The sequence below is a fragment of the Sceloporus occidentalis genome, unplaced genomic scaffold (genome assembly GCF_023333645.1).
Source record: "Sceloporus occidentalis isolate IW3139 unplaced genomic scaffold, rSceOcc1.0.p SCAF_3, whole genome shotgun sequence".
NCBI classification, from domain to species: Eukaryota; Metazoa; Chordata; class Lepidosauria; order Squamata; family Phrynosomatidae; genus Sceloporus; species Sceloporus occidentalis.
In genome coordinates this window covers 121896075-121923742 of record NW_028316983.1, presented here as the reverse complement: position 1 = coordinate 121923742, position 27668 = coordinate 121896075, and the positions used below count along the sequence as shown (strand labels likewise).

At 42.5% G+C, this 27668-nt stretch overlaps 1 protein-coding gene across 3 annotated transcripts in view; it reads right to left on the bottom strand.

Annotated features, from left to right (window-relative positions):
- LOC149316680 (vesicle-associated membrane protein 4) overlaps nt 1-23224 on the bottom strand; it is a 28019-nt gene extending 4795 nt beyond the window's left edge. Inside the window, exons 1-7 of one of the 3 annotated variants that reach the window (XM_089516023.1) lie at nt 23061-23224; nt 18271-18392; nt 13448-13494; nt 11963-12013; nt 10189-10289; nt 9654-9733; nt 5636-5687 (exon numbers count right to left, since the gene is read on the bottom strand). In XM_089516023.1, coding sequence (XP_089372149.1) covers nt 5636-5687; nt 9654-9733; nt 10189-10289; nt 11963-12013; nt 13448-13494; nt 18271-18336 — 397 coding nt within the window. In that variant the 5' untranslated portion in view covers nt 18337-18392; nt 23061-23224. Of the gene's footprint in view, nt 1-5635; nt 5688-9653; nt 9734-10188; nt 10290-11962; nt 12014-13447; nt 13495-18270; nt 18393-21068; nt 21199-23060 lie in introns of those variants that run through there. The other 2 variants (XM_089516022.1, XM_089516021.1) reach the window with 2 other exon arrangements.
- Nucleotides 23225-27668: the final 4444 nt, after the last annotated feature.

Sequence of the window (27668 nt, the reverse complement as noted above, 5' to 3'; positions counted from 1 at the left end):
CTCTGTTTAAAAATCTCCAAAGGACACTCCACCACACTCCAAGACAATGTGTTCAACTGTCAAACAGCTCTTACCATGTTAGCCAAAGTGCATTTTTCTGAATTCTGGTGTGTGCGGTATTCCACGTGACCCCAGATGGGCCCTGCCACGCAGTCCGCCATAATCCTCAGGGCGGAGAGACATGTACACACAACACCCAGGTGAGGTCAGCCTAATGGGACCTTTTGGGAACAATACCCCTAGGGCTAGCCCAGCAGGTAGTTTGGGAATTGCAAATAGGATCATCATCACCTCCATAATCAGAAGACTGAGCAACGATTGCCTAGATATCTCACCCGGTGAGTCGGCTAATGACTTAACAAATTTAAAACGCCACCTCTCCAGCCCAGGAAAACCAGCTCCAGCCAAAGCCAAGATGGGAGACAGGAACCTACCTCCTTCCCAGTCCCACTCCATCAGGCAAAGTGTGGCGGACAGCCAAAGCAAGCAGCAAGTGGGCGTTGCTGAGGCGGCAGATTTAAAACACCGCCTCTCCAGCCCAAGAAGACCAGCGCCAGCCAAAGCCAAGACGGGAGCCTACCTCCGAGTGGGGCTGGGAAGGAGGTAGGCCTACCTCCTTCCCAGCCCCAATCGGAGGTAGGCTCCTGTCTCCACCTGGCAAAGATCGGTGGACGCACAAAAAACAAAATTCTGCCGGGACCCTGTCCATTATTTCTTTTCTTAACCCATTGGACAAAAGGGCAGGCGGTGGGCAGAATTAATATTGAACAACAGTGAGGATTAAATTAGATCTCACCCCACCGTTCCCTGGGAATACTGGTTAACAATATGATAGGACCCAAGGGAGATGGGGGAAATGAGATAGCTGGGGATAATGTGGGAGCAAAAATTGAAGTTGTAGGGGGCAAAGGAAGATATGGCGATAACAGGGCGAAATTTTGTTACAAATGATGATGGGATCAATGTCTGAAAGCGATCCCGCCTTCAGTTCACTCTGTTACCCAAAATAGGATGGGGAGCTTATCAACCCTGCCACAGAACCTTACTCTGCTCCTTTGCAATACTAGATCGGTTAAAAACAAGTCGCATATCTTCTATGACCTCCTTGAGGATGAAAAAGCCAATCTGGCTTGCCTTACAGAGACCTGGCTGGGAGAGGATAGTGCCATCACTTGGAATCAAGGCCTCCCAGCCAGGTACTCTGTCATGGAGCAGGTAAGGGAAAGTGGGCGAGGGGGCGGAGTGGCTCTGGTTTATAGAGATAGCATCACTTTGACCAGGATACCTGTCCGAAAGACCGACCACTTCAAATGTATATACCTAAGCCTGAAGACTAGGGATAGTATAGGGATTCTGTTGGTATACCGTCCACCCGTTGCTTAACAGACTCCCTATCCAAGCTGACACAGCTGGCTTCGGAGTTGCTGTTGGAGTCGCCCAGACTTTTAGTTCTGGGCAACTTCACCATCCCACTTGAGACCAGTTTAACAGGTGCGGCTCAGAAGTTCATGTAATCCATGACAACCATGGGCCTATCCCAATTGGTTACCGGGTCTACGCATTGCGCGGGTCATACTCTCGATGCGTTCTGTACGGAACAGGAATATCCATGGGCGGAGGTGGATGATACCTCCTCATGGTCATGGACGAATCATTTCCTGGTCAGGGTACAACTAAGAGCCACTGTCTGCCCCGTTGGGGGTGGAGGACCTATTAGGATGGTCCGTCCTCAAAGGCTAATGGAACCATCTGGTTTCCAAAAAGCCCTAGAGGGTTTATTGGTTGATAATGCCGGTGAGTCTTTCGAAGCCTTGGTGAATACATGAACATCAATATTACCAAGGCTATCGACACAATTGCTCCCAAGCATCCTTTCCTACCCGCTTTGAATTGAAAACCCTGGTATACCAGAGAGCTAAAGAACATGAAGCGAGTGGGACAACTAGAGTAAGACTGGTGGAAAACTGGACTCCTATCCGACAGAACTCATCTTAAGAAATTTATTTTTTCTTATAGAGAGGCAATAAAGGCAACAAGGAGATCCTCCTTGTCTGCCCACATTGCATCTGCAAAGTCTCGTCCGGCAGAACTGTTTAGGGTGGTGAGGGAACTGACGGTGATGCCATCTACCCAGAACCCTTTACTCAACCCAACAACAGCCTATTGTGACACATTTAACAACTATTTTTCAGGTAAAATCTCTTAGATAAGTGCCTAATTGGATGCCAGTGTTGAGGCAAAGTCAACTGATGAGGTGTCCAGTCAACCCGTTTATGAGATTAGACTGGATCAGTTTGAGCTTGTGAGTCCTGATGATGTGGACAAGATCCTTGAAAGGTGAGGAATACAACATGCTCACTCGATCCCTGCCCATCATGGCTGGCCATCCAGGGGGGTGATGCCTTGATGGCATTTCTTAGAGGTGTCACCAATGCTTCCCTTAGGGAAGGTCATGTACCATCTGCTTTAAAAGAAGCGGTCGTTAGACCACTCCTGAAAAAAACCTTCCCTGGACACCCTGGACATGAAAAATTATAGGCCTGTATTCCACCTGCCATTTTTGAGCTTTCGCTCTTCATCTCCAAGCAGTCTTGGATAAAAACAATTTTCTGGATCCATTTCAAACTGGCTTCAGAACTGGATATGGGATGGAGATTGCCATGGTTGCCTTAACTGATGACCTTCATCTAAGCATCGACAGAGGAAGCATGATCCTGTTTGTGCTATTAGACCTCTCAGTGGCATTTGACACAATAGACCATGACATCCTCTTGGAAAGCCTGAGAGAGTTAAGAATTGGAAGCACTGCTTTGTAGTGGTTCCATTCCTTCCTCTCAGGCAGATTCCAGAGGGTGATGCTCAAGGACGGTTGCTCTTCAAAAACGGAGCTCAATTGTGGCATCCCTCAGGTCACCATTTTCTCCGCGATGCTATTTAACATTTATATGAAGCCGCTGGGTGTTGTTATACATATTTCTCCATGTCTCAGTCAACAGCGACGACGACAGATGATATTTCTCTCCTCAATCAGTGCCTTGAGCCAGTAATGGACTGGATGAGGGAAAACAAGCTCAAGTTGAAACCAGACAAAACGGAGTTACTTAAGGTAACTTGAAGGACTGTGTTCACAGTCTGGGGATGCTTCTTGATCACTCGCTTCATATGAGAAATCAAGTGAATGCGACGGTCAAAAGTGCCTGTTACCAGCTTTGGCTGATACACCAGCTGCACCCTTTCCTGGAACCGGGTGACCTTGAAACTGTAGTACACGTGCTGGTGACCTCATGACTTGATTTTTGCAATGCGCTCTACATGGGGCTACCCTTGTGCCTAGTCCGGAAACTTCAACTGGTACAGAATATGGCAGCCTGGAACAACTAGGAGTGACCATATTACACCAATATTGAAGTCACTCCACTGGCTGCCTATTAGTTTCCAGGCACAGTACAATGTGTTGGTTATCACCTTTAAAGCCCTACATGGATTGGACTGAACCTATCTAAGGAATCGCCTGCTTCCATATAATCCGCCCTGTGCACTCAGATCCTCTGGGAGGAATTTATTGCAACCCGTAAGGACTAAACTGATGGCGACCTCCCAAAGGACTTTCCCCGCTGTTGCTCCCACCCTATGGAACAGCCTGCTGGATGAGATTCGTCAAATATCCAACCTATATAGCTTTAAAAAAACGGTCAAGACTGATCTCTTCCAACAGGCCTTCCCGGAATAGTACCCAACCACGCATAGATTCCCCATACTTGGTGCATCTGCGTATTTGTGTAATCCCGGCCGTGATGATTCTGCCCACTGCTATTGTGTTATTCTATTATTGTAATATAACTGGGTTGATTTTATTGTTTGAAGTTTTAATCTTAGAATGGTTTAATTCTTTTTTAAGGGGGGGGGCTCTGTATATATTCGTATTACAGTTGTCCCCCCATATTCGCTAGGGTTAGGGGAACAACACCCCCATGAATATGGAAAATCGCAAATAACAAAAACACTGTTTTTACCTGAGAGGACACCTCTCTAGGAATCTCTAGGTCCTCCAGTGCAACTCTGTGGTCAATGTCCAACATACACTGACCACAGAATGGCACTGGTGTAGCTACAAATGGTCTTTCAGTGCAACTTTTAGTTAAAGTTGACCACAGAGCTGCACTGGAGGACCTAGACAGTCCTAGAGAGAACATATTAATGAAATCCGTGAATAATCAAATCCGCAAATATCAAATCCGCAAATATCAAATCTGCAAATATGGAGGGATGACTGTATTATTATTATTATTATTATTATTATTATTATTATCCATATTATTTTAACTGTTGGAAGCTGCTTTGATTGTTTCTTACAAATAAGCGGGATAGAAATAAAAAAAGATAAAAGATTGATTGATGGCTAACCCACGAGGAATAAAGATGTATGTTAGAATATCCAATGAATACACAGGGGTGTAAATGTTTAATTCAATGCAACCAATGAAATGTGATTTGTAATTTTCTTTGGTCAAAATGCTATAAAAACTGGGTTCAATTTGAATTCAAGGTCCCAGTAATTTGGATGAATTTCCTGCTGGGAATGCTGCAGCTAAATAAACTGTTTCCTTTTCAGTCATGACTCCTGAGGCTCTCTAAGGAAAAGAAATCTACTACACTTGTAACTGACCCCCTCTCAATTTGAGCTAAGTAAAATTCCCCTACGTAGATTTTGGCTACAACCATCAGGAAGTTTTTCCTAATGTTTAGGTGGAATCTCTTTTCCTGCAGTTTGAATCCATGTCATAATAAGCTTGTTCCAATATGAAATCATATCAAATATTTAAATGTAGCTATCATGTCATCTTTTAACCTTCTATTTCCTAGGTTTCCCCAGCTCCTTATAGGGCATGGTTGCCAGACCTTTCATCATTTTCATCGTCCTCCTCTGGACAAATTCCAGCTTGTCCAAATCATTCTTAAATTATGGTGCCCAGACCTGGACACAGTATTCAAGGTGAAGTCTAACTAAGCAGAATAAAGTGACATTATTACTTTCCTTGATACAGAATCAATACTCCTCTTAATTCAGCCTAGAATCACATTCATTTTTCTATCTGCCACATCACACCGAGGACTCATGCATGCTTAAGGATGTCCCTGACATTTGTGAGCATTCATCCATTCAAACTGTTGCCATATAAGCAGAGTGCCATTTGAAATAGAGTAGGGTATTGGGCAAAAGATGCAACAAAGCTTATTTGTACAATATAAAGTAAGACTGCAGTCTTAACACTGTCCAAGAAGAAAACTTTATTTACACAACAAATGTAGGATTATGCTGTAAACTGCTTTTCCTACTTGAACACTTTGCATAATTTAGGCTGTTGTATGCTAAGATCCCCAATGTTGTCCCCATGTTCATTACTGATCACATCTATACCTAAATAGCTTTAATAAGGAGTGGGCAACTATGCATCAAATGGGGGCCAATTTCACCCCATAAACTCCCAACTGGGAAGGGTGAACCAGCACATTGAGATGTATCCAAAGTCACATTATATTACAGCAAACTAAGTTTGCTCTCTTTGTGCCATTTCACACACTGGAAGATTTTCAACTCTGAAGTTCAGAACAAAGTATCAACTGAATTACTCACCAATAATCACTAGCAGGACAATAACAGCTACCAGAGCAACGATAGCCTTCATCTAGAGATGGAAACACATGGCAAGCTGTTACTTCCCTGTTGCATACAGAGATGTTAAGTTTAATTCCATTTCAAAACAGAGACAGTAACGGTATAATGCTTGAAAAACCAGTCAGGTAAATCATTTAATTTTGTCATTCATCCACATTTTAAAAACAAAGCCATACTATACTGTTGGCTGCTGTAGCAGATTGGGCCAGTGAACACCAGATTCATTTTGGCCCCTGCTCAAATCCTAATTCACTTATTAAGCTTGCAATAATTTTTTGTACATAATATAGTAACATTGAACTGTCAAATATAATATCAGAGCCATTGGCAATAATCTTTGAGAACTCCTGGAGAACAGGAGAGGTCCAGCAGACTGGAGGAGGGGAAACGTTGTCCCCATCTTCAAAAAGGGAAAAAAGAGGATTCAAACAATTATCGTCCAGTTAGTCTGACATCAGTTCTAGGAAAGATTCTAGAGCAGATCATTAGACAGAGAGTCTGTGAACATCCAGAAGGCAATGCCATAATCACAAATAATCACCATGGGTTTCAGAAAAACAAGTCATGCCAGACAAATCTAATCCCTTTTTTGATAAAATTACCAGCTTGGTAGATGAAGGGAATGCTGTGGATATAGTATATCTTGATTTCAGTAAGGCCTTTGACAAGGTTCCCCATGACATTCTTGTAAACAAGCTAGTGAAATGTGGGCCAGAGAAGGTAACTATTACATAGATTTGTAATTGGTTGACCGGCCGAACCCAAAAGGTGCTCAACAATGGCTCCTTTTCATCCTGGAGAGAAGTGACCAGTGGGGTCCCACAGGGCTCTGTCCTGGGCCCAGTGCTATTCAACATCTTTCTTCAATGACTTGAATGACAGAATTGGGGGCATACTTATCAAATTTGCAGATGACAACAGATTAGGAGGAGTAGCTAATACCCGTGAGGATAGGATCAAAGTTCAGAATGACCTTAATGGATTAGAAAGCTGGGCCAAAGCTAACAAAATGAATTTCAACACGGAGAAATATAAGGTACTGCACTTAGGGCGGAAAAATGAAATGCACAGATATAGGATATGGGACACTTGGCTTCCAACTCTATGATTCTATGAATCTATATATTCTAAAGTTATAAAATGACAATTTTCATCACTGTAAAGTTCTTCAACCTTATATTGGAGATTAAATCACCAATCCTTTCTTTGTTCTGTAGCTAAAATATATTTGTTACCTAATTTTTTATTTTTTGTCAATATAAAAAATTTTTTGCAGATGAGTGTTTCCTGGAGAGAAATTCGTGTTTTTCTCCCCAGGATAGTGGCATACCCTCTTCCTTTTCTGCGATGAATTAAGCCCTTCAACATTCCATGATGTGATTTTCATATGCATTTATTATTTTAATTAATGTTTTAAGACATTGTACAGTGTGCCCGTATCATACGTGGGCCCTTTTACGCAGCTTTCATCATACGCGGGGAGGAAGCGGCAATGTGTCCCATATGGATGAATGGGGCGTGAGCCCTTGGCGCTGCCATACCACCACATTCATTTAAATGTGGCTCCAGCATACACATAATTTGCTTTACGCAGGGGAGACCAGAACGGATCCTCTGCATAAAGCAAGGGCGCACTGTAATATACTCCTAACAATGTATCTGGCCTTAGAGGCTTCTTAGACTTTATTTTTAAAATTGATTCCATGATATCTAAAACAGCAGTTTCTGAGCCTCTGATATTTTAGGCAAATTTTGATCATGTCTGTATTTTATCCATTGGAACTTGAACTTTTTAAAACAAAGCAGAAAAATAATTATAAATACATTTTGATGACATTTCTGTCCAGAGTACCGTACGTCTGATGATTCTGTCACTGAATGCCATTCAGTCAATGCCAAAATAATCTGACATATGCTTAACCTTTTGACACAATATGCTCTAGAAACAAAAAACATAACAATTCTTCAAAAAGAACTGTGATATTTGAAAGTAATTCTAGCTTCTCCATATTCAATCCTCAGACATCCAAGAATCATAAAAGCACAGCTGGAAGAGACCACAAGGATGATTCAGTCCAATTCCCTGCCATACAAGAACACACAATCAAAAGATTCCCGACAGATGGCAATCCAGCTTTGTTTAAAAACCTCTGTCCTTGGCCTAGTGCTATTCAACATCCTTATCAATGACTTGCATGAGGACATATTTATCAGATTTGCAGATGACACTAAATTAGCATGGGTAGCTAATAGAGGACAGGATCAGAATTCAAACTGACCTGGAGGGTCGTATGTTAAAATTGTTAGAACCTTCAGCAGCACTGGCTTCAAACAGAGAAAGAGAGGGCTCTGACTGAATTGGTAGAGAAATCATTGGTTTTTAGAGGAATTAAGGAATAGTATTATTAGGATATTTATGGAAGAATGACAGCACTCTTAGCTCATTTTCTGGGAAGAGGTAAAGCAGATATGAAATTTGAACTTGTTGAGTTGCAAAACAACTTAATTTGCCAAGAGATGTGACAGTTTATTTTATGAAGTGACCCAAAAAAAGAGATTATAACACATGATCATATTCTTCTCCGAAGAATATGATCATGGAGAGTAAACAGATCCTGGTTTATAGAGATTTATTTGCAAGAATTTTATGAAGAAGAATTATATATTATAAGATTAAGCAAAATGGAGTAAAATATAGACTGGGAAATTGGAAGAAGTGACATTTTACTTAATCAAATATACTTTAAATTCTATGCAGAAGGCAAAAGGTTTCTTCCAGAATTTGGAAAGCATGTCAATGAATCAAGATTTAAAAATGGAAATGAAAAGCCAAATGATAATGGAAATAAAAGGTCAAATGAAGAAACTGATTGAAGGTGTTGATGTTAACAGCTTGATGCCTGAATGGATTAAGCTGTTACCAAGTATGGATTTATATAAAATTTTGGGTGCCATGCGGTCTGAAGCTATGACCCCTGAATGACCCCACAGCAATCCGCCATTAACTTAAAGGTGAGGAGACAGCTGCCCTGCCAAGGCATGGTCTCAGAAAAAGACAGAATTAAAATCTTCCAGAGGAAGTTTGGGGAGTTGCAAAACCAGAGTTGCAGGGACCAGCACAAGGAAGACAATAGCTGTGGCTTCCTTCTTAACGAGCCAGTGATTAACTTAACGGCTCGGCCATCAAGGTAGCTGCTCTCCTGAAAGGTGTCAGACCCCATGCATTGTGCAACTATTGTGTAGCTTTTGGCTTAACAAAGCCCAAGCAATCAACACCTTTGTCACAGGCAAACATCGCCTGAGTATATGTTCAGCGCTATATAAGCCATGAGTTTTCAGCCCCTCTTTGGGCTTTTGAGCATTCAGTTGTTTGAGCCTGAGATTCCAAAGAGCATCCTTGCTCCTCTGAAATCACTGACGAAGCCAAGCTCACTGTCACCGGGCCTCTAGTTAGCTTTGCCCGCCAGATCTCAGCTTTTAAGCCACCGCGGCCACTCTTTCCTGTTCCCATGGCCGTGATCCACCATCCATCCTACGTTGCATCCGACTTCTTGGAGAAGACGTCTAAGGTAATATTCCCAGCGGTGCCTCTCTCTTCCTTCCTTCTCTTCCTGAACTCACCCCTCCCCTGCTATAGCATTGAATGTGTATGTGCATGTGTGATCCCTTTTGTTGTGTGACTTTAATAAATGTTCATGTTCTTACAAACTTTAATTGCTCAATTTATTTAAAGCTGTTATAAAAATTCCTGACTTTGTGTGTTTAACACATCTCTGTCTCAGAGACAGGATATAAGTTTTGAAAATAAAGTTAAAATAAATGAACAAATGCTCAAGCTATTTTTAACTGCAGAGTTTAGAGGGGGGCAAATCACATATAGAATTCACAAATATATATATTGGTGCCACAGTCACCATTACAACTTATGCCCATTATGATTTTAAGAAACAAAGTAAGTCCCTCTCTGGGGCCTCACCTTGCAGCCTCGCCACCACATTTGTCTTCGGAGCTGTTTGGATCGGTTGCTAAAAGCTGTTGCATTGTCTGATAAGCTCTCTATGACAGATAAGAAAAAGGTCATAAATTAAACATACAACAGTGCTGGATGAAGGAATCCGTTTATCTTTTTAAAAGAAGAACTAATAACCAATAGTTGTAGGGAATTCCATGTGATTTGTTTCCTTAAGGAGGAACATTGCAAATACAGTCAAATCTTGTCTAATTACTTACTTGGTACCATCCCTCTTTCTAATAATGGAGAATTTGGAAATGTTATGGCTGCAGAGCTAGAAATGCATATACAATTCTAAGTTTCAGTCCCAAGTTTTAGAAGTGAGTTTCAGATTTAAAATGGAGCCCTTTGCAACAGGAGACATAAGACCTGTAGGTGATCAATGCCTGGGATTTTGCTAGCACTGCATACAGACCTCATAACATGCAACACATAGTGCTCCCAGGACTCCATTTTGAAGCTGCAAGGGAAAATGAAAAAAATCATTAACCATTTTTACCTGACTTGTCCTGCAAATCATCCAACCGTTCTCCCCTTTCTATCACCTTGGTGATGTTCTCTTGCATGACATCAATAACTTCATCAACCTGGTTTTGAACACTAGATGAAACAAACACAATCATGAATCATATGACACAAAATCAATCATCAATGTCAGTGTAGTCCATATAGCTAGGGGTCCAAACATAAGGTAAATAACTACTTTACCACATTGTTGGGAATGTAATGAGAAGGTAACTGTGCTTTCATTTTGATTTCAAACATGGAAGTGGGTTGAGAATTATTAGTCCATAGCCAGCCAAGGAGTCATAGCTAAGGCAGGGCCCTAATCAAAATTTCCAAGTTAATTTAAATTTAAATTAAGAGAGGTGATTCTTATGGAAAGCAAATATCTTAACTGGTTTGCCTGTACAGATTTAATCTAGACAAAAGAAATGCAGACAATGAGTGTGATGCACTCTCCTTCTTTGGAGGTCTTTAATCAGAGGCTGGATGGCCATTTGTTGGGGATGCTTTGATTGCGATTTCCTCCATGGCAGGGCGTTGGACTGGAGGCCCTTGTAGTCTCTTTGCAACTCTATGATTTTGAGTTTTACTTAGAATTGTATAAAGATTATGAACACGTAATTAAAAATGTGTATAAATGGCTTTTGAAACAAGAGACAGACAATGAGCCTACATATGATAAGATGGACCTGAAATTTGGAGCATAATGCTCATATGGTTGTATGGGGGGGATGTGGCCCAAAGATATAAAATTTACATTGTGCAGTGACTTAAAAGAAAACCTGTATAAGATGGTGTATAAATGGAATCTAACTTCAAATTTGCTGCTGAAAATGTCCCAGAATATTTCCAGTCAATGTTAGAGATGTCAAGATGAGGGCTTCTTTTTCATCTGTGGTGGACTTGTAAGAAGGCAAATACTTATATGTTGATCCAAAAAATTAAAAAGTAAATTTTGTAATGTTTCCAGAAATAACTTTCTTGAATATTATGGATAAAGCAACTAGAAAGTAAAATATGGATTACAGTGCGCCCTCCCCTAACACGGGGATCCGTTCCGGATCCCTCTGCATAAGGGGAATTTCGTGTGTGCTGGAACCCCATCGGAAGTAATGGGGCTCGCATAATGAAACCTGCGTATGGCATGCTCGCATAAAACGCAGGCGCGCTGTACTTCTAAGATATATGTCAACAGAAGCAAGAATATTGTTAGCTTAAACTAGGAAATGGACTAAAGCACCGACAATAGAAAAATGGATTATTAAGGTTGCTAAATTAACCCAAATAGCCAAATTTTAAAGGATAAACAAAACTAAAGCCTTTTTTTAAAGCATTGAAATGGTTTATAGAATTTTTTTTTTGAGCAGTAAGAAATTTAAAGAATAAGCTATGGTCATGGTTTTTAGTTGGATCTGTAATGGCAGAATATGTTTATCTTTTTTCTTAATACAGCCAGGACTGAGGGAATCAGAGCTGTATTGTGCATTAGTTATTTGTCTTTCCCTCCTTTTTTCTTTCTTTCTGTCTTTATTTTCTGAATGTATATTACTTTCATTGTAAATTTCATTGTTCATGTTAAAATTATTTTTAAAAAAGAACACTTGGTGGTCTGTATTATAAAACTTATCTTGCTGTTAACAGGATTAGCATGAGAAATTGTGTACTTCTAAATTCAATCCAGATGTGTCAGAAAGCTTAATTAAGCTACAGATTTAACACACATTGTAAATGCAAAAGGAAAATTTCAAATGGCACAAAATACTTACTGCCTGATCTTCTCATTCTTAGGCCCAAACCTTGGACCCGATGGTCCTCTCCTAAAAAGAGATGGCACAGGTGATTGGACAGATACTTAGATCAAGCTTGAGGACAACTGTTACTTATCTATGCAAGTGGAAAAGCAGCAAACCACATATCCAGTTAAGAGGCAGATTTCTGGAGCTGGAGCCTGATTAAGAGATGGACTACTAGAGACAACATATTTGGTATCTTATGTAGGGTTCCTGAGGCTACAGTAAGAGGAAGGGAAGGCACAGTGCTCAATCTCACACTAAAATATTCATAGCAGCTACTGCTGGCAAAGGCTCCAAATTAACCATGCACTGCTCCACTTAATTTTGGAAGCAAAACCATGATATCACATAATGTTAACTGGGCAAGATCAATACTAAACAATCCACAAGGAATCTAGAGTTGCATCCGCACTGCTGAAATAATACAGTTTGACACCATTTTGCCATGGCTCAATGCTATGGAATTCTGGGAATTATAGTTTTGTGGGACATTTAGCCTTCTCTGTCAGAGAGCTCTGGTGCCACAACAAACTACTATTCCTAGAATTCCATAGGCTTGAGCCATGGCAGTTAAAGTTGTCAGGGATGATGGGAGTTGTTGCACTTCACCTAAGGCTGTAACTCACCACCAAGTTAATGAAGCTGAGCTGACCAGTTTTGGCCAGTGGTTATTGCTTTCTTCCAAAGCAGCAGAGTTTCTGAGAATAAGCTGAAGACCCTGACAAACCTCTTCAGGCTTTCTCACTCTTCTTCCTCTGATGTCTCTAACACCATCAGGATTTGCTGACTCTTGTTGTTTTCACTCAAGACACCAAACGACTTTGTAGTCTTAAACAAAAGTACTATTTTATTCTACTATACACTATATACAGTTACAATTCTTGCTCTCAGAATATGCCCAACTATCCTACCACAATTCTACCAATCAACCACAACCATCCACAACAACCAGCATCACATTAACAAAACTGGCAATTATTATAGCTATTGTTAGGTGCCACCCACTGGGTGTGTACATTCACATGATTGGTTGACTTTGTTCACCCCAGACTCAAGTCCAACCCATGAATATGACCTGATTATCTTGTCCATGAAACAAGTCTCAGGTGTTGCCAATATTCATTCCAAAATTTGTCCTTGGCTCCCAAGACTTCCAAATTAGATCACCTTTTACACCTGTGTGATTTCTCTGTCTATACATGCTTAGTCATTTTGCTTCTCACATACATATTTTATTTCTATAACTGCATATCCCATGTTGCATTTCTTGACAAAAGTAGTGTCAAACTGGATTATTTCTGCACTGTGGATGCAGCCTGGGATTCAGTTCCAGATTCACTGGATATTACAGTGGAAGATTAAACACTGTGCCTTCCATCCTCCTTACTGTAGCCTCAGGAACTGTGGTCTGTACTCTGGACTATGTTCAATTGGCCGTTCTCTAGTAGAGATACTTACAAAAAAAAGTCCTCCTCTTCATCAGAATCTTCCTCAAGGAGGTTTCTCTGTAAAATATAGATGGACACATTTCAATCAACACATAAATGTTTCATTTCCCCTCTCTTTAATGCCATACAAAACATCGTGGCTCTTTGAGGTGCATTTTTCTTAAAAATTTTAGGAAAACTAAGCACAATGCCACTAACAGATCTATGCCCCAAAACTGTTTCTTTCTGTCTTTGCAAACCATAAGCATAAACCATTTTAGCAGCTCATCTTAACTGTTGCAATTCAGAAGCCAAATTGACATTGTAAACGCTAATCCTCCAGAAGGGATTTCTATTTTGTGATTTCTAGTTCCACTAACCAATATGATATAAAGACACTATGTGCTTTCTCAGTAAAACATCATAAGAGCGAGCCCTGGTAGCACAGTGGTTAAATGTCTGTACTGCAGCCACTCACTCACAAACGATAAGGTTGTGAGTTCAATACCAGCAAAAGGGTTCAGGCTTGCATCCTTTCAAGATCACTAAAATGAGTACCCAGATTGTTGGGGGCAATTAGTTTACACATTGTAAACCGCTTAGGGAGTACTTAAGTGCACTGATAAGCGGTATAGAAATGTACAGTGCACCCATGTCATACACGGGTGTGCTTTATGCAGCTTTTAGGATACGCTGAAAGCCACGTAGGGAGAAGGGGCGGCGCGTCCCATAGGGACAAATGGGGCTTTTGCCCATGGCACGCACGCGCCGCTGCTTACATGAGCCCCATTCATTTAAATGGGCCTCAAGCATAGGTGGTATTTGCTTTACGCGGGGAGTCCGGAATGGATCCCCAACATAAAGGGCAAACTGTACTTGCTATTGTTATTGCTAAATCATTTAATGACTATGGATCAAATTACTATCTGCATAAAAATAAATGTTTGTGCCATGGGCAAGTTCCATGGGCTATTCAGCTACGTTCTTCACATTTGACCCTTTGCTTGCACTCATTACAACTGAGATTTTGGTATTTTTAGTCCTACTTTTTATGTGATTTTATTTTGTTTGTAGATTATATTAATTGTTTTGAGTTTTATTGAGATTTTAAAAATGTTTTTATCTGTGAGCTGCCTTGGGTCCCTCCTGGGAGAAAGGCAGCATACAAATCAAATAAATAAATACTAGATGAAGTATTGCCAAACTAATTTCTCTAGCTTCTGTAATACTATTCTTTTTACCTAAGTGGAGCCTTAATATTTGAGTAACTTATCTAACTGAAGATGTGTTTGACGATTTTTTTCATTAAACATGGCATCAAAAGGCAAGGGCATCATGTAGTTTTGGGGATTTGCAAGCCTTATGCATACCACCAACATAATTTAACACAATAAAATAGATACAACATGGAATAAAGTAGAACAAAACAGATATGTGGCTACAAGAAATTACTCCACTAAAAATTAACTACAGTAGTCCCTCCACATTCGCTGGAGTTAGGGGTTAAGGGCCCCCGTGAATGTGGAAAAACCACAAATAAAAAATATACTATTCTTTTTACCTAAGGGAACACCTCTATAGGAATCTCCAGGTCCTCCAATGCAACTCTGTGGTCCGCAAATGTGAAAGGCCAACTATAGTTTCCGTTTTTCATCATACAGGGCTGTTTTTGTAACAACAAACAGCCATGGAATAAATATAGCAAAACATCACTCCAAGATGGAATTTATCAATAAAGCACACTAAGAGAAAAGGCAGCAATACTGCCCAATCTCCTAGGCCTAAGAACAGAGAAATCAAATGAACAGGAGAGATAACTGCAAATGACCATAGCATCCTTAAAGCAGCTAAACTTCTGTGGAAAATCATAGGCTGTTATATTGATTTCCTGCACGAGTGCAACCCAATGGTGAGCAATACAGACTTCCTGATTACACTGAAAGGGAGAGGGAGTGGGCAATATTCTTGCATCCTCAAAAGAAATGCAGAAACAATTATGTAAACATTGGATCTGACTGAAGCTCATCAACTGAGCCTTTATTCTGGTGCTCCATTTCACAAGTGAGAATTGTGCCTCTATGACATCCACTACAGAGTTCTACAGAGAAGACTGTTCACATATTTTGGAATATCCATTCTTAATAAGGATCTAGTTTATAAATAGAAGAAAAGGACCCAGATCATTCCCTGGAACAAAAACAGATATATGGACACAACCCCAGAGCTGGTTCAAATATTTCATTATCCACTCCTTCACGTGCTCCTACACTTAAATATAGGGCCATATGTAGAATGTTTGGTACTTTTTACCAGATGTTCACAGGCTAAAAACCTGATGTAGGAAGTCAACTTCATTAGAAAGAGTAAGACGCCAGCTGCACATCCTTCCTGGAGCCAGAAGACTATGAAACAGTAGTACACGCACTGGTATCCTCTCAATTAGACTTCTGTAATGCGCTCTATATGGGGCTATCCCTGTGCCAAGTTTGGAAACTTCAGCTGGTACAAAAAATGGCAGCCAGATTAATCACAGGTATTTCTCGGAACGATCACATAACACCGGTTATTAAGTCCCTTCACTGGCTGCCAATTAGTTTCTGGGTAAGGTACAAGGTGTTGGTGATTACCTTTAAAGCCCTACATGGATTGGGTCCAGAATACTTAAGGAAACACCTTCTTCTGTACTGTCCGTCCCACACGTTAAGGTGCTCTGGGAAGAACTTACTTCAGCAAAAAAAAAAAAAAAAAAAAAAAATTTAAATCCAGGCTAACTTCAGTTACCCAGACGGCCTTTTCCACTGCTGCTCTGAAGTTATCAAGATGCTCTTTCCCTTATCAAGGAGGACGAGGAAGAGCAGCATGGACAGACTTCAGGGACAGAGCAGGGGAGCTTGAGAGTTCCACCAGAGGGAACAGTCGCTGCTAAGCCTCGGAGCAGGTGTGTGGTCGTAGTGGGGGACTCCTTGCTGAGGGGTACAGATGCAGTGATTTGTGGGCCTGACAAGATGTCTTGAGAGGTGTGTTGTCTCCCCGGGGCAAAGATCCATGATGTGACAGAGAGGCTGACAAGACTGGTCAAGCCTACTGACCAATACCACTTCCTTTGTTCCACTGTCAAACAGCCCTTACTGTCAGGAAGTTCCTCCTAATGTTGAGGTGGAATCTCTTTTCCTGCAGCTTGCATCCATTGCTCCAGGTCCTAGTCTCTGGAGCAGCAGAAAACAAGCTTGCTCCCTCCTCAATATGACATCCCTTCAAATATTTAAACAGGGCTATCATATCACCTCTTAGCCTTCTCTTCTCCAGGCTAAACATCCCCAGCTCCCTAAGTCGTTCCTTATAGGGCATGGTTTCCAGACCTTTCACCATTTTAGTCGCTCTCCTTTGGACACGCTCCAGTTTCTCAATGTCCTTTTTGAATTGTGGTGCCCAGAACTGGACACAGTATTCAAGGTGGGGCCTGACCAAAGCAGAACAGAGTGGCACTATTACTTCCCTGGATCTAGACACTATACTTCTATTTATGCAGCCTAAAATCGTACTGGCCTTGTTAGCTGTCACATCACACTGTTGACTCATGTTCAACTTATGGTCTACTTGGACTCCTAGATCCCTTTCACACGTAGTTTCATTCAGCCAGTTGTCCCCCATCCTGGGACTCGAATATCCACAGATTTTGTTATCTACTGGAAATCCTGGAACCAAACCCCAGTAGATAACAAGGACCCACTGTACTTTATTTATGTACCAATGAAATCAGTTTCCCTCACACACACACTGATTTTATGTGAGAGACAATGGGCCCGAACAGACAGGCCAAAATAAAGCTGCTTTGGGCCACTTTGGAAGTGTGCTGTTTAAATGACACATGCATCTTAAGAGGCCAGAAGCTGCACCAAAGCTGCACTCCAATCCTTAGGACTAGAGCATGGTTTTGGCACGGTTTCCGGCCTTTTAGAATGCATGCATCATTTAAAGAGCACACTTCCAAAGTGGCCCAAAGCAGCTTTATTTTAGCCTGTCTGTTCAGGCCCAATGTTCATTAACTACCTTGAGAATATAAGGAAACATGCTTAGACTAATTTTGGGATATACCTGTGATCCCAGTTCAAAGCTTCACAGGCATCTGTGTGATAACACTTGTATGTGATAAGACAGGTAGCTACCTGGTGATTTTCAAGAAAAAGGTGTACAGAAGCCTATTAGGCATACTTCAGATCAGGGTAGAGTCTATGCATCCCTCTAGATGTTACTGCACTACACTCCCATTCTCACTCTCCCACTGGTTGTGCTGGCTGGGTCCAAAAAACTGGCAGACCACCAATAACTGGACGACCACATATTCCTCACCCCTGCTTTGGACAGACTATTCTGTCTATTCTTCTAGATTCTGCTGCTTCCTTAAGAGGCTCAAGGCAATTTAAATAGCAATACTATGCTGCTTCCTCGGACTCCAAAAACTATGGCTCGAAATACATGGACCAAATAAAACATCTTCCAAATGCTTTGGGGGCATGGCGTTCAAACGATGCATGCCCCCCAAACCACACAAAAGTCATTCTGAGGCTGCCTAATGCTCCCTGAAGCCGGACTGAAAAGGGGCAGCAAAAAGCTGCTCCTACTGGTGGCCCATTTCGGACTGTGGTGTCTGACTGCCCCATCTGCTTTATCCCTAAGTAGACCAAGGCCTGCTTAATGTTGTCAATTAGATGGTATCGTATGACCATTCTCTAGAGTGCAGAGTAATTGTTCTTGGGATGGATGATTTATGAAAGCCCTTCAAATGGCCTAGCTGTGTAACTCTTGGTCACTGACATGTCTACATTTTTAAAAATCATTAAAACGCATACTTACCCGCTCACTTTTCACTGACCCAGTAACATCATCATCATTAAGGTGGCGCTTGAATTTTGGTGGCATGTTTCCATACAAGTGTTGCTTTTAGTTATCCAATGTGAGAAGAAGTAGAAAACTGTCTAAGAGAAAGAAAAACAAAAATCGCTATCTTAGTTGGGTTTCCAGTTCTCAGCCAAATTCAGTTCTCACCCAAACTGTAAAGCTTAAAAAGTGGTCACAGAATTTCCTATATAAACTGATATATGAAACACATGCATGGGTTCTCAGATACTTTATAAATTAGTATCATATCACCCTAGCATGTATTATTTTATGTTTAAACACACTGGATCAATGATGTTGAAGATAGTCAGACCTTCGTATCCACAGGGGATGCATTCCAGACACCCTAATGGTGCCATGACGTGCATGTGGCCGGTAGTACGGCTGTGTGCACACGCTGTCATTTGGGGCAATGCGGCTTGCCATCCGCAGATGCTCAAATCTGCGGATGGCAAGCCCACAGATGGTTTAGTTAACAACTTCTCTTAAGGAAATCTGCCTCTTCAAGTCAGATTATAAATACAAATTAATTTTGTTTTGCTTTTAAATACTGTATCTTAAAGCTTTCCATGTGTAAAATGCTTTTAACAAAAGGCAAAGTTTTAATATGTCAATAATATAAGTACTGATCATGTGATAACCAGAAAAAGTGTTTAAAAGATTTCTCACATGCAAGAAAATGGGTAGTTGTCTTTATGTTTTAAAGTTTGTGCCATTCTGAAATAGATGTTGGAGAGGGGGGAGAACTTAGGGGGAAAACAGACCGGCAGTAAGCACCAGGTTGGGGGCAGTGTATAAGCACAGTGTTTAAATGCTGTATGCTCTAATGCTGCCCCCATGCCACTGGGAAGCCACATAGCTGACTGCACTTACGGTGGCTTCACAGTATTTTGGCATTTACATGCGCCATGCTGCCGAAACACCAAAAAGCTGTGGCAGTGGCAAGGATGCCTTTTTTCCGCCCCAAAAAGGAGTGTCATTTTGCCGCTCCTTTTGGGGCAAGAAAAATGCTTGATCGGGGCTGTAACGCGCAGCTGCCATGGCCTGAATCCATCGCTCAAGGGGCGGCATGACACCACCGCTTTAGGGCTTTCTGTTTCGGCCCAAAGATCCTACTCACTGTTTCAAAACCCTGAAAACAGAAAGCCATTTTGATAGTGCTCTAGTTTCTGTTGTTCTTCCACATTACTAGAGGATTCAAAACTCTACTGAATACAGCAAGACCAGCGCTTGTTGGATCATATCAAGCATATGCTGGGTCCTGTGATCTCAACTGTTAAGCACAAGAGGTCAAAAAAACACCAGTCTTTCTCTATATATTCAGCAGCATGCAGCCTTTACACATAGTAATGCTTTTCAATGTTTTACATAACATTAACATTTTTAAAAAAGATTTGCCACAGCAAAAGTTTCACAGATCAGCACAACAGTACTTTTTACAGAGAAATGAGTTACATAGAAAAGAAGAATAGATTCAGTGAACAGGAAGCTGGAATGTTTTTATGCGATAGGTTTTATGACAAGATTATTCAAATTAAAAGATACAAGCAGGATTTACAATATATAAACCCATTTATATTGAATTACAGCCAAGCATTTTAAGACTACTATGAGTGTATCACTACCTGCACTATGTCCTACGTTGGCTAAGCCCAACTGTTATTGCTGTATGTCTTCAATGCTAAGGCAAACCTATCACAGGGTTTTCTCTGCAAGATATGTTGGGGGGGGGGGCTTTGCCTTCCTCTGAGACTATGGCCTGTTACAGACTGCCAAAATAAAGCTGCTTGGGGTCTCTTTGGAGGTATGCTATTTAAATGATGCATGCATCCTAAGAATCCGGAAGCTGCACCAAAGCTGCCCTCCAGTGCTTAGGAATGGAACATGGCTTTGGCGCGACCTCCGGACTCTTAGGACCCATGCATCATTTAAATAGCATACCTCCAAAGAGACCCAAAGCAGCTTTATTTTGGCAGTCTGTAACAGGCCTATATGAGCATGACTTACCCAGGGTCACACAGTGGGTTTCCATGGCTGAGTAGGTATTTGAACCCTATTCTCCCAGGGACCTAATACAACATTCAAACCACTACACCATGCTACTTGATGTCAAGTCAGTCAGTCAGTCTGAAGCATAAGGAATGGACTTCCACATTCCCAACAGTGTAGTGGGACACTCAGTGGAGCGTGTTCCACTGTCGAAGGGCCCTTACTGTCAGGGAGTTCCTCCTAATGATAAAGTGGAATCTCTTTTCCTGGAGCTTGCATCCATTGTTCCAGGTTCTGTTCTCTGGAGCAGCAGAAAATAAGCTTGTTCTCTCCTCAATGTGACATGCCTTCAAATACTGACTGACAGTGAGGGCTGTTTGACAGTGGAACACACTCCTTCCTGGGAGAGTGGTGGAGTCTCCTCCTTCCTTGGAGGTCTTTAAGCAGAGGCTGGATGGCCATCTGTCAATGGGGATGCTTTGACGGAGAGTTCCTGCATGGCAGAAGGGGGCTGGACTGGATCAGGGCCCTTGCGGCCTCTTCCAAAGCTATGGTTCTATGAGTCTAGCTGCCTGGGCTCCGTCGGGGAGCCTGGGGCCTGGGGCGCCTTCCCCTGAGGGCCTCCGTGGCTCAGGGCAGAGGACAGCCACGCGAGGCCCAGCTGTTTCCAGGGTGGCGCCCCCAGCCCCTGCGGTGCTGAGTCCCAGGGAAGGGGGCCCTTCGCCCGGCCCAGTTCCGCCGCTGCCGCCGCCGCCGCCGCTCACCTGCTTCTCTTGGGAGCCGGCACGGAAATGGCCGGAGGGGGCGGGCCCGTCCTCCGCCTTTATCCCATCGATCACTCGGCGCTCCTGGCGGGGGCGGAGCAGTGGCCGAGACTATCGATGAAAACAGCCTCGGAAGGAAGGGGCGTGGCTGCGCATGCGCTCCAGAGGGCTTCCTGCTACCAAGCAACGGGCACCCGCCGCTGTGGCACTTATTCGCCAGGAGGGGGCGCTCGGTTGAAAAGCCTAGTTCTGTGAGATTCTGCCTCAGTCCCTTGAAGAAAGGCTGCAGTTCTGACTGGAGCCCTGCTGCCCCGCAAGCATTAATCCTGGCTGGCTCTCTCCCTCCTGGAAGGGGCTTGAGCCCGAGGAGGCCGCCAGCACGGAGACCGGCTGAGTCCTTAATGCCAAGGAGGGCCTTCAAGAAGGCTTGGAGGACATGACCAAAGAAGCACTCATCCTATACATGGATGTAAACCCATGCTTCTGGGTCCTGCCCAGAATGGAGACCATTTTGGAGTTCCTGCTGGGCAGAAGGCTGAGCCCTAGGGCAGGTCCTGAGCATCCACACTGGAGAAATAACCCGGATTGGTACCACTTTAACGCTTTGTCTGGCTCAAGGCTGTGGAATTCTGGGAGTGGAGTTTGTTGTGGGCCCAGAGCAGAGCTTCACTCAGGGCCCCACAACAAACTCCAACTCCCAGAATTCCATAGCCTTGAGCCAGACAAAGAGTTAAAGTGGTGCCAAACTGGGTTATTTCTCCAGTGTGGATGCAGCCCAAGTTTCTGTGTGCCTTTGCTTTCAAAAACAAATCACAACTCTTCATAACAGTAGCCCAGAGATGGAACTGGAAGAAGCCACTGCTTCAGTGCCCTTCTCAAAGTGGTGGTTTCTGCAGTGGTGGCAGTCTGCACACAGTTCTTAGGAAAGAAACAGTCTGAAGAGAGTACCACACAAATCTATGGCAGGATAGACACAGATTGTAGCAATATTTGGCAGACCATATCTCCCGATATGAACTGGCCCAGGCCCTGAGATCCTCAGAAGAGTCCCTCCTCTCCATCCCATCACAAGCACAGTTGGTGGGGACGCGAGAGAGGGCCTTCTCGGTGGCTGCCCCTAGACTCTGGAACTCCCTTCCCAGAGATCAGAATGGGTCCCTCCTTGTTGGCCTTCGGCTGGCAGGTTAAAACATTCTTATGCAGGCAGGCTTTTTAAAACAATGTTCTTAAAGGACTTTTCTATATTTTTAATTGTATTGTTTTTAAATGCTGTGAAGCCGCTTTGAATTCTAGTTCTGGGAAAAGAGCCGGATACAAATAAATATAATAGTAGTAATAATAACAACAACAATCTGGAACAGATCTTATCGCATGGGCAGGAGCCTGGCTAGTAGGCAGTCCATATCCAACCCAGGCTTCTCTGGCAGCTTTTCAAGAACAGGAAAATACAATTCATTAAAAGCTGTGGGAGAGGCCCAGGTGGGATACAGACTGTCTGCTGCCCAGGCTCCCAGACATGCAATAAGATCTGTTCCTGACAGTTACAACCTGCGTCTATCCTGCTGCAGATTTCCCATGGGATGATCTCGTAGCTAAAGGGGAAAAGTCCCAGAAGGATGCAGAAATCCAGTCCCCCACATAGTCTGAGTAACACATCCTACATAAACTACTAGAATCCTATTTAGAATAACAGAAACACAGACTCAGGACTGCAAAGGCCATCCAGTCCAACCCCTTTCTGTCATGCAGGACACACAACTCATGGACTTCGAAAAGATGGCCATTCAACCTCTGTTTAGAAACCTCCAAGAAAGGAAAGTCCACCAAGGCCATCTATTATACTATGCAATAGCTCTTACATTAAACAAGTTCTTAATGTTTAGGTGGAATCTCTTACAATTTGGACTAATTGGTTCTTGTTCCAGTTTTTGAAACAGCAGAACACTTAACCTGTTCCATCTTCTACATGACATCTTTTCCTATGTAAATTACCTTGTCACTTCTCAGTCGTCTCTTCTTCAAACTAAGCATGTCCAGCTTCCTCAACTGTTCCTTACAGGGCTAGGTTTCCAGACATTTTACCTTGTTGCCTTTTCTCTGGACATGTTCCGGTTTGTCAGCATCCTTTGAAGAACTAGGAATGTGACAAATGAGCAGATGTGAGGGGTGGAAGTATATCAAGATCAATTTGATGGGAACACTATCAAGATCAGGTTGATGGGAAAGAAGGGGGAACTCTGGAAATGGGAATGGTTTAAAGATCAACAAGTGACAGACAAGTGTGCAAAAACATTTGAATAGCTAATTGCTTTAATATACACTGTAAATGAGAGTGTCTCAGTCCTGCCAACAACTTTCTTTCTTGAATAAAGTTTTCTGTTGCTGAAGCTTATGTCTCTGAACTGGTGAACCAGTACGTAACACCAACAAACCTGAACTTATTCTGAGCTTTAGCTTTTCTGACTCTTCCTACAAGTACTGCCCATTTTTCTTCAAACTTGGAATTGTTTGTAATTGTTCATTTGATATCTTGTTTTTAAGAAACTGCTAAACTCCTTCCCCTTGATTTCTGACCATGGGATCTCACTATTTTTCTAAGTTTACTGAAATCAGCTTTGTTAACATGCAGAGTATGTTTATGACCACATTTGGCTTGCTCTCTTTTTGTATAATAAATCCAAAGAGGACATGGTCACACCCATCTAAAGATTCTGCTACTTCTAGCTCACTGACCTGTTCTTTCCTGTTACTTAGTATCATGTCAAAAATAGTCAGGGCTCTTCTTTCCTCCACCACCTTGTCAATAAAATTGTCTACAAGGCAAGTGGGGGGTTTGTTGACTTTACATTCTTGGCAGACTTTGACTTTCAGCAAATATCAAGGTAGCTGAAGTCCCCCGTTAGTACTGTATCTTTTTTTGAATGTTGGATCATTTGGTTTAGGAAGACATTATCCAAGTCTTCAGTCTGCCTTGAGGATGTACAATAAACTTCCCAAAGTAATATTACTGTTGTTTCCTTCCCCTTTTTTACTTAAATGATCTTAAGTAAATGATCATCCATAATTTTCCATGCTTGATCATGGATTTTGTTACAAGTGTACACATCCTTGACAGAGAATGCTACTGTTCCTCCTTTCTTGTTTGCCCAATTTTTTTGAAATCTTTCTTCAGAATTACTTTTCTACATTGCAATCATCATAAGACTCATCACATCAGGCTTCAATTATGCTTTCCTGTGTAAACAGTTCACGTTCATCTTATTTCCCATTCTCTGTGCATTAGTGTAGAAACACTGAAGAATGCGGGTCACTCTCCAGCTGCTTTTTCATTGTTTTTCTACTTATTGGTGGGTTTTTGTGCTATTGCCCCACTTAACCTTGAATCATTATCCCCAGTATTTGGTGTCCCCCTTCCTCTGGATGCCTGCAACCCCTTTCTCTCCCATTCCATCTCAAGACTGTGATAATGCAAATGCTGACTTCAACCTTCAGTCTCTTTTTCTCCTGTTCCTGCCCCTTAGTCACATCTCACCTAATTAAGAGTGCAGGAGATCTTTAAAGTTTTTCCATAGAATCAGTGTTTGATTAGGCCATCCATTACAACCGCTGCACAGGAATCCACTACTAAAGTATCCCTGAAAAGTGGGCCTTTTTGTGATATCTGGGATGTCCCCATTATTATAGTACAGTGGGCCCTTGGTATCCACTGGGGTTTGATTTCAGACCCCCCCCCCCCCAAGGATACAAAAATTTGTGGGTGCTGAAGTCCCATTATATGTCCTAGCAGACTACAAGCTGAACATGAGTCAACAGTGTGATAGGGAAGCTAAAAGGCCAATGTGATTCTAGACTGCATAGTGTCTAGATCAAGGGAAGTAATAGTGCCACTCTATTCTGCTTGGTCAGGCCCCACCTGGAATACTGTGTCCAGTTCTGGAAACCACAAAGGATATTGACAAGCTGGAGCATGTCCAAAGGAGTGCAACCAAAATGGTGAAGGGTCTGGAAACTATGCCCAGTGATATGATAGCCTTGTTTAAATATTTGAAGGGATGCCATATTGAGGATGGAGCAAGCTTGTTTTCTGCTGCTCCAGAGAATAGGATCCGGAACAATGGATGGAAGCTACAGGAAAAGAGATTCCACCTGAACATTAGGAGGAACTTCCTGACAGTGAGAGCTGTTTGATAGTGGAATGCGCTCCCTCGGAGAGTGGTGGAGTCTCCTTTGGAGGTCTTTAAACCGAGGCTGGATAGCCATCTATTGAGGGTGCTTTGATTGTAAATTCCTGCATGGCAGGGGGTTGGGCGGATGGCCCTTCTGGTTTCTTACAGCTCCGATTCTATGATATACAATTGATAGTAAAATGGTGTACCTTATATAAAATGGAAAAATCAAGGTTTGCTTTTAGGAAGGTACAGTACGCCCTTTTTTTTACGTGAGGGATCCGTTCCAGCTCCCCCCCACGTAAACCAAAAAAACATATATGCTCAAGCCCCACTGCAAGTAATGGAGCTTATGCTTGCAGTGGTGCAAGGTGCCAGTGGCATGTGCATGCTATGGGCGTGTGCGCCATTGTTTCTTCCAGCGCATGGCAATGAAAGAAGCAACACTGCTTTCTGCATATGCTGAAAGCAGCATATAATACACACACGTATGACGCGGGTGCACTGTATAATATTTTCAAGCCTTCAGTGCTTGAATCCGTGGATAAAGAAGCTGTGGATATGCAGGGCCTGTTAAAACGCTTTTGATGTTGCGCAGCACTTGAGGCAACATGTCAACATTTGGCACCAGATATTCCCCCTTCGTGACTGAAGCCAGCAGCTTGTGAGCTGGAGAAACACCTCTCCATTTCTTAATGAGCAAAGAGACCCTGTAAACTTATCTCAGATGAGGCTTTTATTCTTAGAAGAAGTTCCACTGTGTACAACAATATATACATCTCCACCATCCACACTAGTAACAACCCACTCTGAGGTAAAATGCTCATCACTACTCTAGCAAAGGCTCCATGAGGCCTACTACTAGGCATTGCCTCTCCCTCTGTGCCACAAAGGATCCAGCCACCCTCCTGAGTGACTTCTCAGACTGGCAGCATTCTACAGTACTTTACAGCACTTGCTGACTATCTTTTTAATAATAATAATAATTTTTGATGTCACTTCCCATTTAAATGCCTATTCATTATGGCTCACAGTAATCCTTTAACGCCTAGTTACTATTAAAACCCACATTGTACATTTTCCTTGTGACTCTATATCCCAACAGGGCCACCTGTAATATAGGATGCATATCACATAAAGTAAAATGAATTGTGAGAGCCTGTATGGCATAGTGGTTTGAGTGTTGGGACTATGACTCAAGACGAGTGCTCAATTCCCCACTCAGCTATGAAACCCACTGGGTGACCTTAGCCAAGTCACATATTCTCAGCTTCAGGGGATTGTAATGGCAAATCTCCTCTGAACAAACCACCCCATGATAGGCTTTGGGTTGCCAACTTAAAAGCACACAACAGCAAACAATATGAATTGTGGGAGGTTTCTGATGGCAACACAGCTACTTTTGATTTTGTGTAACTTGGGGCATAATGACTTTAGTTATTCTTCTGGAGGAAGAGGGCTGCATGTCATTTGAAGATTTCCACCTATAAATGAGCTGCTTTGCCCTGCCCAGATATTGGGCACATGGAAGAGTTGTCCGTTAACTGTTGGATATCAGGCCATCCTGATATAAAAAATGGAAAATCAAATATTTCTGCCTTTCTTTTCACTTTCACTCCCTCACAAACATCTTTTTTTTTATCCAAAACAAAAGAATATAAACATCTATACTATCAAACTGCATAAAACGTTAAAGCACACTTATGTCAGAACCAACCTAAAAAAGACTAATAATAATGCCAAGGAATCTAAAACTAGTAATTAAAAAGTCAATTTCAATGCCAGGAATTTTTAATATGCAGTATCCCCCATGAAATAGTATATACTAAAAGCATTTGAAACAAATGAGCTTTAAAAAATTTTTTGATGACCAGTGATTAGGAGCACTGCCAATCAAGGGCTGAAACAGATGGTCACGTCCAAGACGCTGCGGGACCACTGCAAGCACACACCATGGTCCCAAGGGCGCTCTCTGCTGCTGGCACAAATAGGAGCAGAAATGATCCACTCCTTTTTGGGCCAGGTTTGAGCGGCCTGAAAGCAGCTTCAGCATGTCTTGGGGGCATGTGTCGTCTAATGACCACACACAGAAGCCATCTTGTTTGCCCTGTCTGTTCGCGCCTCAATTCAGCTGGCCAAGTTGACAACACACTATAGAACAGTGATGATGAACCTATGCGTGGCGTGTTTTCCCCAACATGTGGCGGGGGAAGGAGGAGGAAGAGACACTGGGAGAGAAGGAGGAAGAGGCACACACCTCTTCCTCCTCCCTTTCAACTCTTCCGAGCCACCAGCTGTTTCTCCAGAGGTAACTGAAGGCTGGGAACAGCACTGGGAGAGAAGGAGGAAGAGGTCCAACCCTTCCTGTCCTTCAATTGCCTCTCTGGAGGCAGCTGGAGCCTGGGAACAGCATGGGGGACCTTCTCCAGCCTCC